This window comes from Barbus barbus (assembly GCF_936440315.1).
Source record: "Barbus barbus genome assembly, chromosome: 46".
NCBI lineage: Eukaryota > Metazoa > Chordata > Actinopteri > Cypriniformes > Cyprinidae > Barbus > Barbus barbus.
In genome coordinates, this window is record NC_136724.1 from 20,805,097 (window position 1) to 20,822,329 (window position 17,233).

The window sequence follows — 17,233 nt, forward strand, 5'->3', positions numbered from 1 at the left end:
ATATATAGTGTTACAGTATATTACATTTATGCAGCTCAAACTGTAAATAAGATTTAAAAAACAATAAAAAAGCTGAAACAGTAATCTGCCAAATGCTTACAAATAAAGTTAATAAAATGAGAAATAAAATATGTAAAATAATATAAAAAAAAAAGTGAAATTTTAATTAAATAGAAAAAAAGCAAATTCAAATATCTCAAACAACTGTTTGGAAAAAGCCTAACATAAAATAAAGTAGCAAAGAAAAACAGCTCAAACAGTACTCTGCCAAATGCACAGAAAATAAAATAAAATAATGTAAAGCAAAATAAAATACATAAAATTTGACCTGGTATATATTATTTTATATGACTTTATTGCAGCGCAAACAGTAATCTACAAAACAAAATAAATTAAAATTCAGTAAGTGATACATAAAAAATAAAGTAAGAAAACACAGCCATCTTCCCATTTATATATTAATTTCTCCAGCTCTGACTGATTGAATAATCCTGTAAAAACACTGTAAAGAAAGTTGTGGTTGAGTGCTTTGGTCAAACTGGTATTCTCGCCTATATTTGCTGTTCACAATATATCATGAACATTATACTAGAAGTGTTATTTGTGAAGCAGCAGCCATCTGTAGGCTAAACTGGCCATTCATTATTTGTTCAATAACGCCTGTGTTCCTACAGAAGTGCTATTGGTTTGCCATTTAAATAAATGAAAAGGACAGCTGGGTGACTTCTTCTGGCAATGGCCTCTGTGTTTGTACATGACCGTCACAGAAGTCACGTCTGTTTCGAACAGTCATGGATGCATAAACATGATCGGTGAAATTACACCCCACAGTGCTGAAACAAATCAATGCTAAAGCAGACAAATATGAACGTCTAGCAGCAATAAAAAAATGTAAAGTAATTTGTACAGGGTGGATTTGTGGAACTTGACAAATGACCTCGATGTACTTTAATAATTCAGCTATTATACATTACTTCTGAAATTATTAAAACACATTCAGCATATTCCTTACAAAAAGTACCAGGTTAACATGAAATACCATGATTTATCTGACTTGTTAATGATATTTGAATCTATTATTTGAAGTCTGCATTAAAGTATCATAAACCTAAATATCACAAATCTAAATAAAGTGTTTACTGTGTACTATCAGTGTACTGCAGCTTCACAGTACTTTTTTTGTAAGAGATTATTACTTTAAAGCAATTTTTTTAAATTTCAGTTTACATTTTTTAAAATTGAAAAAAAGTCATATTTATGGTTTAATAAATGTATACTTTAAAATAATTAGAAATCATGGTAGTGTTTGTTGTATTGTCTTAAGATAAGTAGATCAATTGCATTAGGATAAATTTTGAGCATAAAATAATAGAAACATTGACATAAATAAATAGAAAATATATTTATTGTTTAATAAATTTATACTTTAAAATAATTAGAAATCATGGTAGTGTTGCTTTGAGATAAATAAATAAATTGCATCACAGTTAAGTTTGGGTATCAAATAATAAAAAAGGTAAATAAATTGCATTACAGTAAAATCTGTATAAAAAATAGAAAACTAGATTTAAATAAAGAAATGGCATTACAGTAAAACCAGTATAAAAAATGTAAATATTATTTAAACAAATAAATGGAATTACAGTTCATTTTAAATAATAAGATTTATGTAAATAAATTGCATTACAGTAAAATCAGTATAAAATAATACAAAATATGAGGTAAATTGTGAGTGTAAAAAAAAATAATCTTGATGTAAATAAATAGCATTACAGTAAGTATAAAATCATAAAAAATTATGTAAATAAATTGCATTACAGAAAATTGAGTATAAAATAATAGAAAATGGTATAAGAAATTTCAACGAGAAACACTTTAGTGGGAATTATTACTAAATAAAATAAAATACAATTATATTAAAAGCAATAGGGCATTATGTTAATGCACTTAACTCTAAAAGTAAAAATTAAATAAAAAGAAAGTAAAATAGAGGAAGAATGTAACAAATGTCATGAGAATATGTCTTCAAAAGTAATGCAAATGGTAGTTTACATTACATTAGACTCCTTTTTACCAAGACCTACATGCCATTTAGCCAACATAAATCCACAACTGCCTTATTTAATGCCTATGCACCTGTCTGTCCTCTATCTCCTAAACCTACAGACACACAGTGTTCCTGCAGCTCAAACAGACACGTCTATCTTCAGGATGGCCTCCGTTCTGTGGTCAGCGGAGGGGGAAAGAAAGAGGAACTTACTGGGATTAAACACAATAGCCTTGTGTTGACCGTCTCCCTGTGTCACCCCTGAGCTATCACTGCTATTGTTGTCCTTATTTACCATTTTTACTGATTGGGAGGGGTGTGTGGGGGGAGGGGGTCTACAGTGTGTAATTTGCCCAGTGGGAGGTAATTATACTCCCATGGCACTTTGATCTTCCTGACTGTGCATTTGACTGGCCGGGCAATCAGCTCCATTCAAAGGTATCCCAGCATGGCCGGCGTCCCCCCTCTCCTTTACTCTCTCTGTGACTCTCCACTACAGACAAACAGATTACAATGACGGCTCTTAAAGGGATAATCTTTAAAGCTGGAGTGTAATTGATGTACAATGGAGGTAAAGTAAAGGAGGTTGACAGAGGATATAGACGTGTGATATGTTAACTGTAAGAGGGACGCGTCACCCCCATCATCTTAATGCTATGATCCATATACGCCTGATTGCTCATGCACGTTTCAGTTAAAAGAAAATAAATTAATTTAAATTGAGATTCATTTACTTTTCAGATCTTCAATTTATAATAAATATTTATATTTTTTCTCAGAACACAACAGAATTGTATTGAATTACAAATTTCACTTAACAACAAACTGTTTTTGTAAACTGTTTCTAAACTACTTTGTAAACAACTTTCAAACTAGTTTATTTATATATTATTATTTGGTTCTATATATTACCTTCTTTGGAAACTATCTCTGAAGTACTGCTTGGCAAGAATTTCTAAAAGACTTCAGCAAACTCTATTACTATTTTATTTGTAAACTATTTCTATACTACTATGAAATAAGTATTTATAAACTATTTCTAAACTAGTTTTGTAAACGAGTATAAACTACCTTGAAAAATTATAATTTGAAAACTATTTGGAAGCTATTTCTAAATTTTATTTGGAAACTATGAAAACTACTTCAAAATTAGTGATATAAACTATTTCTAAACTATCTTATTTATAACCTGTTATTTGGAAACTATTTCTAAACTGCCTTTGTAAACTACTTTATTTGAATATACTATATGGAAACTGCTTCTAAACTTCGCTATGGAAACTATTTATAAATTACTTTTATAAACGACTTCCAAACTGCTATTTGTAAATAATTTCTAAACTACCTTTGTAAACTACTGTTTGTAAACTACAAACTACTACATGGAAATTATTTATAAATATACTCGGAAACTACTTTAAAATTACTTTATTTGTAAACTATTTCTAAACTGTTTTTTAAACGTATGTAAACTACTGTGTGCAAACAGATTTGCTTAAAGTCAGAGGTTGCATGTGACACTTGTCACAGGGATGATGTCTGTTCAATGTGACAATGCTAATCTCTGGCAGGGGTTAAAGGTTAAGGCTAGGGTTAATTTGAAAACTGAATCAGAGGCTCAAAAAAGAACAAATGAATGAACAACTCTACTAAAGAAAAATAAATATTTGACAGCTACTCCGTCAAGAACTACCGCTAATTACCAAGACGAATCCTTTCAAAACCACATTAGCTCTTTCTGACGTCGGAGTATTTCGCTAAACAGAATTCAATTTCTGTTCAAACCCATACAATAACAAAAACTGACTAATGTTGAATGTAAAGAATTTATCTCATAAATGTTAAAGGTTGCCAAATGTTTCTGTAGATTATTAAAAAAAAATGTTAAAAAATAAAATGGTTCTAAATCAGTCAATGAAATCAAACAGAAAAAAGAAGTAAAAAATAAAGTACCGGGAATTTTAAAGGACACAGTTTCATAAATTATATTCAATTATTTGAAAAAAATCATGGATACTCACATATATACACACACACACACACACATGTATATTGTGTTTGTGTATACATATAATATACAAAATATAAAATATAAAAATGATATATAAAACCAAAATAAACTCTAAATAAGAAACTTAAGGATTCAAAGATGATATTTCCTAAAATGTAAGTTCATGGACATTCAAACACATCATGAGAAGAGTAGGCCTACGACGGAGTACCAATTTCATACAATGTTGAAACTGATTCACAAAAAAGCAAAGAGTATTTTGTTGGTTACCAAATTATTGCATATCACATAAATAATTACAATATATAATAAAATTTTAATAATATACATAATTCAGCAATCTGCTTACCAACTACCACCATTATGACTACAGGTTAGATAGAAAATGCAAACAAAGTTAAACTGTGTTACACTGACATCTGTTGGTCGCACAAAGAAACTGACTGAGAAAGCCTAAAACAATCAAGTTCATAATTTCTAAGTCTTTAAAAAGTTTGCATGCACTTTTAGTGCTGACACACACAGATTTCACATATACAAAAACCCTTAGGATATTGACATTTGACTAGTCCTCATAACCGGTCTACAGTTCTACCCTATAACAGTGTACTTACCTCATATAATGAGTGTACGAATGCGGTGACGTACCTGTTTGATGGGTATGGCCCTTCCACTCCCTATACTGTCAGTTTTACTCTCAATGCTCTTTGTCTGATCACTGGCTTTCCGTGACTGCAAAGAAACAAGACAAGATGTCAGTGCAAAGAACAAACTGGGAACACACATGGAGTTGGGGAGGGTGTGTGTGTGTGTGTGAGTTGTGCCTTAACTCTAGTGTGTGTATTTGTGTGTAAAGTGAAGTGAGTGTTGGTGTGTCTGTGGTGGGGGACAACATAAAATCGCAAGAAAGAGGCTCAAATAAACGCGCAAGCAGAACGGTGCAAACATACAGCAGCACATTGAACGTGCAGTATATATAGATACATATTTACACAGACCAGGACAGACACACAGAACAAAACGACAACGGAAAATATCAAGTTCGACCATAACGAAACACAGGAAGTCAGAACTAAACCCCCCAAGAGCTCTTTTGTGCCTCCCTGTGGCTTTACCAACCACAGAAGCGTCAGATTCAAACCATACAAGAACAATAAATGCAGCTTTATATACAAAAAAGGTTAGCAGAGGAGGAAAAAAAGAGGGAGTTAATACGGTGCATCTTTTTCTGACAGCCTCCACCTGTTAAAACATCTGATAAACAGGTCAGACGAGAATAATAATAAAAAAAGATTCAGAATTAGGGTTAGATTCACAAACATTTCAAAACAAAGCAAAAGCAAGAGAAAGAAAAGATAGTTTATACATCATTTCACTTCTGGATTTCAAGACGTCCTTCGCTTTTCAGTGGCTGGAAATGGCATTAGGGAAAGAATAAATGTTAAACAATGACTCCTCTCATACAAAATGACCCACAATGCAACATGAATGCTCACTCATACCCGACAGACAACATTATGGCGCTCATTCGCAAATGGAGAGAGATAAAGTTTCATGATCGACTCAAATAAACTAGGCTAATGTGTATTTTTCAACAGTTTATTTTTTCGTTTGGATATATACAGACACCATACAAATCAAGTCACAGGTTTACGTGGAAATAGTCAACAGGCAGAGCCACACATTGCAGTTCCCACAAGAGAGAGTTTGACTAAAGAGGCGCTGTTTCATATATCTCATATATGTATAGAATATACTTTCTATAGAATACCATTGGAAATCAAATTCAATACAAGATATACGGCAGTCTATATTTGTCCATTATTGAATGATATAAAAAAACGAAACAGTGTGCAACGCATGGAACAGTTCATCTTAGCACATCTTCATGAAATAAAAAAAATGAATAAGCAAAAAAAAACAAAATCAAACAAAAGAACGGCTCTGGGTCACAAATAGATACTACATTCATACAAGTCGGTGCATTTCCGTCACGCTTCTCTATGTCTATGAAGGCCTTCATATCGTTCAGACTTCACACCAAGCGAGGAATCCGCGTCCACGCGCCGCCGCGGCACCTGTATCAACTAAACGAGCGGCTTTATAAACGCATCACAACGCAATGTGACGTCTCAGGGCGTCATGTGACATCATGTTAGTTTCACAGTTGAATGGTGGTCAGCATATCGAACAAGAAAGCTATGTCATCCAGATTCACATCTTTTTATGCCGACCGTACAGCATTGGGAGCTCGACTAGCATCACATTCCAGTGTGACGTGGTTCACAAAGCCACGGTCTTGTTAATAAAGATGAAACGGAGACGCGGGGTGCGGTTCGTGGCGTTCGGTGTGAAGTTTGACTAGCTAAACTAACCCATCAGACACAGAACTCAAAGGAAAGACAATAAATAGGAAAACAAATAGGAAAAAAAAACAGAATATCTTGGCAAAGTGTTCGGAATTACCGCAAAAGTTCTGTCCGTTTGAGTTACGAAGCAATTTTGGGCATTGTTGATGGCTATTGTCCGGGTTGGAGAACATTTAGCAATAAAATGACTGATTATGATTCAGTTCAGTGTGTTCATGTAACGCAAGTTCGAAATCTGTATTTTTCTGTCCAACCAAATGTCCTTTAAACTCAACCATGGCTGCCAAGGGGCAAGTGTCCAAGAAAGCCATGGTGATACCCACGATGCAATGCGGGCTATTAGGGGGAATAAAGCAGCGCTTGTTTGCTCCTCCTCACTGAGGACCCCCCTCCCATAATGCATTGCGGTCGTACCACCACCACCAAGGGCTCGTCTAATTGAGGAGAAGCTGGAAAGCCCTTTTAGTTGAAGAAAGGTTGGAAACAGAAGAACAAATCTGGAAATATCGACAAAAACAGTTCAACACTTTGGTCACGGGGAGCGTGGACAGAAAGGTTGTAAAGGGGGGGAAATAAAAGCAATAGATCGCAAAAATGCGCAGACATCTACATTGGAGATGATGGCGGATGTAGTATGATTATTGGCTTTTTACAGGGCAAAATAGTGATGATGCGTCGTGAAATAAAACTAAAATTAAATTAAATTAAATTAAATTAAATTAAATAAACCCCTTCCCTCTTCCTGTTCTCTCACAGAATGGAAAATAAACAGACGCCACATTAGACCAATGATAAAGATATCTGAATGGTCGTTTTAGGTATCATGGAAGCACTGTGCTTGGTTTCCTGTCCTCTGCTGACATCTAGTGGCAAAGACACACACTTATGAAATGATATTCATGAGAGAATGTTATGAATTATGAGGTGACAGGAAATATTACTAAATCGGCAAACTGTTCTTTTTATATTATTCAATAATTACATGAGCTTTAGTCTTCACATTTTTTAAAAATTAATTATTTTTTATAACATTTTTAACAAAATATTTAATTATGGCTTTCTTTAAAATGTAAATATTTAATTTTTACTTTGTGTGGAACAAAATTAGTTGTTACTGATTGCAAACAAAAAAAATCTGACATTTTTAATTCAGTCTTACCCTAATTTATTGGCACTGGTATTTATATATTTGAATACACATATAATTTTTTTCTTTCTTTCTTTGTAGGTGACTGTCCAAATGCTATCCTTTACTCTTCTAGTGGTAACAAATTAACTCTTTCACTATGACCCAAAAGACTATGATTATAAGGCCACTCTTGACTTGGAACAATTAAATAATATCTAACATAAATTAGATGTATATGACTTTGAAAAAAGCTGCCGAAAACTCTGGTGATCAGCTAGCACAAACACAAAACAAAGGCTTTCCTCATTTTTCGTATGCTATTTCTATAAATTTAGCTCGGAGTGGCTATAATGATCCAATTGCCAATGAGATGACTGGTTAGAGATGTCGTCGAAAGAGGAAATTAGTAACCGATCCAGATCTCCCGGCCGTCTTCTGAACGTCGTAGAGAGGTTGTGTGGCCCCTCCCTCTTGGTTTGGCTCCTCCCACTCTCCCTCCCCGCCCTCACCCCTGTTCCTGCCCACATCATAAGTCTGGCTCCTCAGAAGGTCATGAGTTGAAACTCCCGTTCGCTCTGCCACTCGGGCACCCAGACGGGGTAGGTGGCGTGCTTCGGCTCCGCTACGCGCACCGGCAGAACGTTGTGTCTTGCGTGGACGGGGTTAGACACGACCTAGCAGGGAGGGAGGGAAAAAAAGGACAGGGGACGCTAGCACAAGAGCCGCCACTGTTGCAGCCAATCACCTTGCGGGATCCTTCCGATTGGAGGAGACTTTGGGGGGAATGGGGACAAAATCGACTGGTTATTTGGGGGGGGGGGTGATTGGCTGAATGGACAAAGGTGGATCTTGATTGGTTAGATTGGAGATGGTGGTGTTGCTAGTACAGTGTGTGTGGCTCTGCCTCTCTGTCTGGCTCCAGCGGAAAGACACGCTAGGTGAATGTTTGTTAAAGAAGAGAAGGGGGCGGGGCTTGCTAGGGAATTTTGCTGATTGACACAGTGAAATTAGGAAGGGCACAGGGAAAACATCAGTATCGGGGAGGGCAGGTATTCAAATCCAGAAAAGATAAAAAGCTAAGTTCCCTTGGTGTAAAGCTTTTTAATTTACAGTGTATATAAAGGACGAGGCAAATCAAAATGGCGGAAAAAATAGCGTAAATCGAAGCGCCTTTCTTTGTCCTAAACATCTCTCATCATTTTAATGCTTGCCTCCCAGCATTTACTAAAATATGTAGCTATAAAAAGCATGTGGTCATGCGCTTCTGTGGTAGCAGAGGCAGGAGGGATTCGGTTACACTTAGTTCCGTACTTCCCTCTTGTGGTCAGAGATGGCAATACGCTCTCTAGCTTTGCCCTCCACTGCCCCGGGGGTTTGAGGGGAAGGGGGTGATGAGACCTAAGAGCAGCTCCACTCACTGCAGACCTAGAAACAGCTTCTTCTCTAGCTCACTGGCCATCTGAAAGCAGCAGGGGCTGCTGGGAGATCTGCAGTCAGGGGAAGTCCAGCACTCTCAGTAGTGGGAGTGCGTGGTGCTCTGCATTAGCTGCCTCATACTTACTGTGAAGATGTTGGAGCGTCGTTTGGACTGCTTGCGGATGGGCGTGGGAGTGTTGGAGGCGGCCACCGTCTCGATGCGCATTTCCCTCTGGCTTATGCTGGGGGTGGAGGGAACAGAGGAGGAGTAATCACTGAACGCGCCTCCTCCATTAGCAGCCTGAAACACAGAGGGGGAAGAGAGAGAGAGAGAGAGAGAGAGAGAGAGAGAGAGAGATAGAGAGATAGAGAGAGAGATAGATAGATAGATAGATAGATAGAGAGATAGAGAGATAGAGAGATAGAAAGTCAGACAGATGATAGATAGATAGATAGATAGATAGATAGATAGATAGATAGATAGATAGATAGATAGATAGATAGATAGATAGAAAGTCAGACAGATGATAGATAGACAGACAGATAGATAGATAGACAGACAGATAGATAGAAAGTGAGACAGATGATAGACAGACAGACAGATAGACAGAGACAGACATACATATGATTAGATAGATAGATAGATAGATAGATAGATAGATAGATAGATAGTCACACAGAGACAGACAGATGACAGACAGACAGATAGACAGATAGATAGATATTATCAAAATGAATGATAACAAAATAACAAATTTTGAAATAAAATTATAAGCATGATTTTCTGGATTTTGACAGGCAGTACATTTTATATAGTTTATTATAGTTCATAAAGGCCTGTTCTTTCGTCCTAATTCTCATACTTGTTCTATGCATATGAATATGATAATAGGAAAGTACATGTAAGTGTGCAGCAAGATGTCATAAAATTGTGTCCTGATACCACATATGCCTTTGTTGCAAATTATGAGTGTTTGTTAGTAGCCATAGTAAACCTTTTAATGCATTAAATAGCTACTACAATTATTGTTACAGTTGTAAATCTTTAATAAATATTTCTTTAATTTTATTTTATAAATATTTTTTGGAAAATATACCATGGTAAATTTTCAGAACTTAAATGTGTGCATTCTAAATAACAACTAGTCAATTGTGATTCAGTTTGCATGCTAGTTGCTTCAGGACAGGTTTAGGCTAACTGAGGCTGATCCTAGATCAGTACAAACGCCCCAGACTCACCTGATTGATGTGTACAGATGGGATGGACGCGGACGGAACTGACGAGTGGCTGGGAGAGTTGGGCAGAGATTTACACGGACCAATCGAAAGCTGCTGTTTTTTCCTCAGCGCCACCACTTTCTGAGCAACTGCAATCACACATCATAAATATTATATGAATATAAATATGAAATCAGTGCATAAATTTATGAATACATTTTATTTTAAAATATATTCAGATAGAAAACATTTTTAATCAAGCATCAAGAGAAAAAAAATCTCATCAAACTTTTGAGTTATAGGGTAAAGTATGCAAGTATTTGTCCACCTCTTGTACACTGAATAAAAATTAATGAACAGTATATATTAGTTTGACTTTAAATATAAAATAGAGTTAAAAAATATTCATTAAAATATATATTTTAAATTTAAATATTATCAAAAATGTTTATGTATAATAAACATTTTTGTAAAATGCATTTTAACGTGTTTCGCACAGCTAGCTGTTTTTGTTGTTTTAGTCCTGCATATGACCAACTATGCTTATGGGAACAATTAATAATTCAGCTGGCTATTAATAACCTATAACGCCTCTCAAAGCCAATGATTTGCAGTAAATGCGACTACGAGCATAAACTACAAAGACTACAAGGTAATTTATTTGCAAACATAATTCATAAAGGGCGATACATTTATATGACATTCAGTGCTTATTATTTTGATAGGGAGATGTTCATAACTTTTGTACAGTATGTTACAATTTTTCAGTTCTAATGACACGCATAAGGTTTCCTCCCCAGCTGTGAAATGTTTTTATGCAGATTTACTGCATGAAACTGGAAACCCTGGAGACTTAGAGTGTGCCTACAGCCATTTAACAAGTGACTCATCATTATTCACTTTTACTTTTTGCAAAAACAAAGTAACAGAGAAAGAACGAGCAGCACACAAGCAATGATGTTGATCCTTCTGCGTTTTCACAAAGTCGAACAGCTCACCGTCTCCAGACAACAAGCGCATCTCTGTCTTTTAATTATTTCAAATGCAGCCCGAGGAGGCAATTACACGCAGGAGAAAACAGCAACCGTCAACACCCCAGCAATAAAGGCAGGGACGAGAGAAATCCATCCTGACAACTATGATATTGGAGAGTGCGGAGGAAACTGCAACACTGCGGAGCAATAAAGCTGCTGGAATTATCGCAGCCCCTGCAACCGTGAGAGGAAGTCTCACACGGATATATAGAGCAGCGATACCAGATTACTGCGTGGCTGCTTGATAAATACTTATGTAATATGTATTTCTAGGTGCTGTGAAACCACTCTACCTCGAGCAGGCGGCTAGAGGGACACAAAAGAGATGTGTGGGCAGATTTCTGTAGCTTACGCGGCGATACATTCATGTCACATGACGACAGTGGGCGGAAGAGAGCGATATCAGTGAACTCAGAGTGCCACTGATATTCCAGCTGCTTCTCAGGATCATTCGTAATAAATGCACTAACCACTATCGATGTAAAAACACACTGGAAAAACACAGCTCTCTGTTAGATGAGGAGATAAAAGCAGGATCCAAAACATCAGATGCATTCAGATTGCCTCACAGCCATCCTTAAAATCTACTGTATGCACATAATATAATACAGTAAACTAATAGTATAATAATAAATGCCTCCATGGTCATACCTTTAAAGATTAATACATGAGCAACTCCACAGAGCTTGATCACTATTGTTGTCTTATTGATGGGGAAGTCGTGGCCTAATGGTTAGAGAGTCGGACTCGTAATCCAAAGGTTGCGGGTTCGAGTCTCCGGCCGGCAGGGATTGTAGGTGGGGGGAGTGAATGTCCAGCGCTCTCTCCACCCTCAATACCACGACTGAGGTGCCCTTGAGCAAGGCACCAAACCCCCAACTGCTCCCCAGGCGCCGCAGCATAAATGGCTGCCCACTGCTCCGGGTGTGTGTTCACGGTGTGTGTGTGTGTGTTCACTGCTGTGTGTGTGCACGTTGGATGGGTTAAATGCAGAGCACGAATTCCGAGTATGGGTCACCATACTTGGCAGTATGTCACTTCACTTCACTTATGATGATGCCAACTATTTTTAAGTGTCTGATAAGCAGCATACAATGAATGTTTTAACTGATATGTAATTATTGCTTTACATCTGCTTTAATAAATAATGCTTTAATGATAATAATTATTGTTATTGGAAATTAATGTCTGTTTATCAAAACATTTTTGTGTCTAAATAATAACAACAACAATTATTATTATTACTGTTTTGTTGTTAATACAATAATAATATAGTAATAATAATAATAATTATTATCATTGTTGTTATTTTATTATGTTTATTCAAAAATAAAGTTTAGCTTATTAGCCTGTATCTAACTAATAATATTTTTTTCACTGTAAATTATGTTTACAGTGTAAATGTAAATTAATTTTTGTTTATTATTTTGTTTATTAATAATAAAATCATTATTATTGTTGTAAATATTAACAACAAAAACACCACCACCAATAATAATAATGGAAAGTCATTCATAGAAAAGTTATATTAATAAATAATTTATATATATATATATATATATATATATATATATATATATATATATATATATATATATATATATATATATATATATATATATATACACACATATATATATTTGAAAAAAAAATGCATTTCTGAATAAATGGCTGCACTTCTGAATAAATGGATAAAATTCTACTGGCTTGGATGGGTTAAATTTGTTGTTCTAAAAACATCTAGCTCTTTACAAAAATACCTTCAGAATTATTAATACTTACACAGGATTCACATAAAATATTACCAAAAATGATCAGGAGCAACAAGGTACTTCAGTCCAATACTGATCCATATTTATATATAAAAGACAAGCTATATACTTCATTTACAGAGGTCAACCCTGAAGATCATGAAGAACAGAGAATATTAAATGCAAACCATGTTAGTAAACTTACACCTGAGGATAAACAAAAGTAGTGTTCAGAGACACTGGTTAACACATCTGGGATCTCACCATCTTGAAAGACTCTCTCGACGTTAAGACCATAGGTGGAGCAGGTTTCGTAATATGTGGAGCGTTTCAGGTCATTGGACAGTTTTCGAGCCCGGGCGTCATCTATCACTCTCGGGTTGGCAGCGCTAATGGCATCTAGAAATCATATGATGGCATAAGACAGCATATTCATTTTTGAGTGTACTATTCCTTTAAACTAGCTCTTCGGCACACATAATGACAGTACAGCATCTACATGCTCATAATTGTTAATGATGTGTCTCATCAAAGTGCAATTTACATACAAGTACTGGGCGATTGTGTAAGAAAGGAGTCTTTCAGCTCTCTGCTGATGAGACTTCATATCCTGCTGCTTTGTTAAAGCAAGATGAACGTACCATTTCGTCACCTTTAGACTATGGCTAAGTGAGAGACTTTCATGGCGGATTTAATAAAAACAAGCACATCAAATTTGGTGCATCCTGTGTTCTACTGTAGAAGAATAATAGAGTCAGTGCTGGTGTTATGACTCACCCTGCGTCCCCACCAGCACCATGGGAACCTCTGCCGTGTTCCTGTAGCTGGAAAGACGCAGGAAGTAGTTATAAACTGTCTGGAAGCTGATCTCATCCTCCAAGCTGAAGACGAACACCACTGCGTCCACCCAGGCAGCAAACTGAAACACGACAACAAAACCGTATCAATCTCAGCATCTTCAATTAAAAACTTTTGATTTAGCTATCAGATTTAGCTTTTTTAAACAATATATTATATTATATTAATATTTTGAATCAGTTTTTATCATTCAGTTTTTTCATTGTAATTTTGGCTACAGTTTTAGCAATTTTGTGTATTTATTTATTAGTATTTATAACAAATCTGGGGTTAGTAGGCCTTTTATTTTGAAAGAAATTAATACTTTTATTCAACAGGATTACATTGCAAAATGTATATTATAAAAATATATATTTCCATATATTAATATATATATATAAAATAAACTTTTCATAAAACAAACTATTTTGTTTTTGAACGGTTTGTATGTATGTATGTATGTATGTATGTATGTATGTATGTATGTATGTATGTATGTATGTATATATATATATATATATACATATACATATATATATACATATACATATATATATATATATATATATATATATATATATATATATATACATATACATATACATATATATATATATATATATATATACATATACATATACATATATATATATATATATATATATATATATATATACATATACATATATATATATATATATATATATATATATATATATATATATATACATATATATATATATACATATATATATATATATATATATATTAGGGCCGGGACTTTATCGCGTTAATTTAGATTAATTAATTACACAAAAATAACGCGTTAATTTTTTTTAACGCATTTTAATCGCACTTATTTTTGCACCACGGAACGTTTCTCACTGGATGAGTTTCGGCGGACCGATTATACTGGAGCACCAACTAGCGTTCAGAATTCCAAGAACGCAAAGAACGGACTTGCGTTCTCGTGGAGACCGGTCTTGCCAGGCTTCCTTGGAAGAACGAACTCGGAAGGACGCGAGAACACAGAACGCACACTTATGAGAACTGAGATGTACTGCATTCCTGCTTTACTGACCGCATAGTCTCAGCATAAGAAACGGCCAATGAACAATAAATATTACAAAATGTCATAACTTATTAAAACATTTCATACTATTATAGATATTACTTTCATATAATTGTATTGTTTTATTTTACAGCGTTATATGTTTTACTGTTCAGATTCATTTTAATATGCCAATAAAAATGCAGACTTTCTCCGGGTCTTATAACTTTATTAAAATTAACCAAAACAAAACGATAAATGTTTACTTTCAACTTGAAGAGCCGTTAAGTATTTGTGAGAGCGACTTTAAAGCTTACAGGCTTCCGTACACCGGCCACCCACAGCGTTTTCTGGGATTTCTAACGGCTCGATTCTCTCAAGTCTGCACTCGATGCATCCTCAGTTTCAAGAACATATCCGGGCACTTTCATGCATCCTCTGTACTTGCGTTGTCATTCTATATATATCTATGCTTGCGTTCTTGAGAATTGGAACTGAACTTCGACGGTTAATGATGACGTAGAACGAGAACACAAGGACGCAAGATCGCTGAAGAACGCATACCTCATTTCATAAATGAGCTTAGAATTATTGCTTCTTCTCTACATACACTTGAAAGTAATAAAGCTATTACATTAGCTAATTTTTTCAACCAGTTTAGTGACTCATAATATATTGTAACCCCTTCTGTATTTTCTTTTTATTTATTTGTTTTATTTATTTATTTAGTTTATTTCTAAATCATATTTAATTATTGATGTTAATGATGTACAATGTATATAACTTAGTTGTGTCTGCCTTGTATCTGAAATTGTGATTTTTTTCTATGTCTTAAGTTTGTTCAGTTAAAGCCTATTTTGCTTGTACATTTTTTGATTTTCATAATAAAAAAATAAAAAAACCCAGAGAAAAATTCAGCAAGAATCCAAAAAAAAAAAAAAAAAAAATAGCTGAAGAACGCATATTGAGAAACAGCCAAAAACAAACCGCAGTGAACATGGACGGGATGGGAAATGTAAAAATCCATATAAAAAAAACTTACTTCTCACTGTTCTCAGGTCAAATATTTATATGCGATTAAAATGCGATTAATTTCGATTAATTAATTACAAAGCCTCTAATTAATTAGATTAATTTTTTTAATCGAGTCCCGGCCCTAATATATATATATATATATATATATGTATGTATGTATTTTTTTTTTAGTCATTTAGCAGACGCTTTTATCCAAAGCGACTTACAAATGAGGACATAAGAATCAATCAAAACCAACAAAAGAGCAAAAACGTGCAAGTGCTATTACAAGTCTTGGTTAGCCTAACGCAGTACAGATAATTATTATTATTTTTTAAAATAAAAAGACATATAGATAAAGTAAAATTAGAATAGAGAGTGCTAGAGTTAGAGGGTCAAGTAAAGATACATACAGTGGAGTGAAAAAGTGTTGGCCCCCTTCCTGATTTTTAATTTTTTTGCATGTTTGTCACACTTTAATGTTTCAGATCATCAAACAAATTTAAATATTAATCAAAGATAACACAAGTAAACACAACATGCAGTTTTTGAATGAAGTTTTTTATTATGAAGGGAAAACAAAATCCAAACCCACATGGCCCTGTGTGAAAAAGTGCTTGATAGTCTTCCAGGTCCTGAAGCAGCAAAACAGCCCCAGACCATCACACTACCACCACCATATTTTACTGTTGGTATGATGTTCTTTTTCTGAAATGCTGTGTTACTTTTACGCCAGATGTAATGGGACACACACCTTCTCTTTTCACACAGGGCCATGTGGGTTTGGATTTTGTTTTCCCTTCATAAAAAAAACACTTCATTCAAAAACTGCATGTTGTGTTTACTTGTGTTATCTTAGATTAATATTTAAATTTGTTTGATGATCTGAAACATTAAAGTGTGACAAACATGCAAAAAAATAAAAAATCAGGAAGGGGGCCAACACTTTTTCACACCACTGTATACATATATACACACACACACACACACACACACACACGCACATATATACATGTATGCACATACACAGCATTATTTTACTATCAACTTTAGTATTTCTGTATTATTTTTGTATCACTGAAAGACACTATTGCTGTTCATATTTTATTTGTTAATATTGTTAATATTACTTTACATCAAGATAAATTAAATTAAAATAAATTATGCCGTGGTAACTAGTAAACAAATTTTTTTATACATTTTATTTAATTTCATTTAATGTTTATTTTATATAAATTTTTTTATTTTTTTTTATTTAGTTTCCGTTAAATATAATAAGCATCTATCTATCTATCTATCTATCTGAATAGCTACAGAGCAGATGAACCATGTTATATGCTAGTTATATTTTGTAGT

The 17,233-nt window shown here is 34.4% G+C and overlaps 1 protein-coding gene across 3 annotated transcripts in view; it reads right to left on the reverse strand.

Moving 5' to 3' along the window:
* Window positions 1-17,233, reverse strand: part of LOC306865214 (arf-GAP with GTPase, ANK repeat and PH domain-containing protein 3-like) — a 163,091-nt gene that overhangs the window by 60,431 nt on the left and 85,427 nt on the right. For all 3 annotated transcript variants that reach the window (XR_013783852.1, XM_079409686.1, XM_079409685.1), the window contains exons 5-9: window positions 13,753-13,894; window positions 13,240-13,374; window positions 10,212-10,339; window positions 9,118-9,273; window positions 4,707-4,790 (exon numbers count right to left, since the gene is read on the reverse strand). Coding sequence is in view for 2 of the 3 variants with exons in the window: in XM_079409686.1 (XP_079265812.1) it covers window positions 4,707-4,790; window positions 9,118-9,273; window positions 10,212-10,339; window positions 13,240-13,374; window positions 13,753-13,894 (645 nt within the window). In the remaining variant the exon portion in view is untranslated. The remainder of the gene's footprint in view (window positions 1-4,706; window positions 4,791-9,117; window positions 9,274-10,211; window positions 10,340-13,239; window positions 13,375-13,752; window positions 13,895-17,233) is intronic.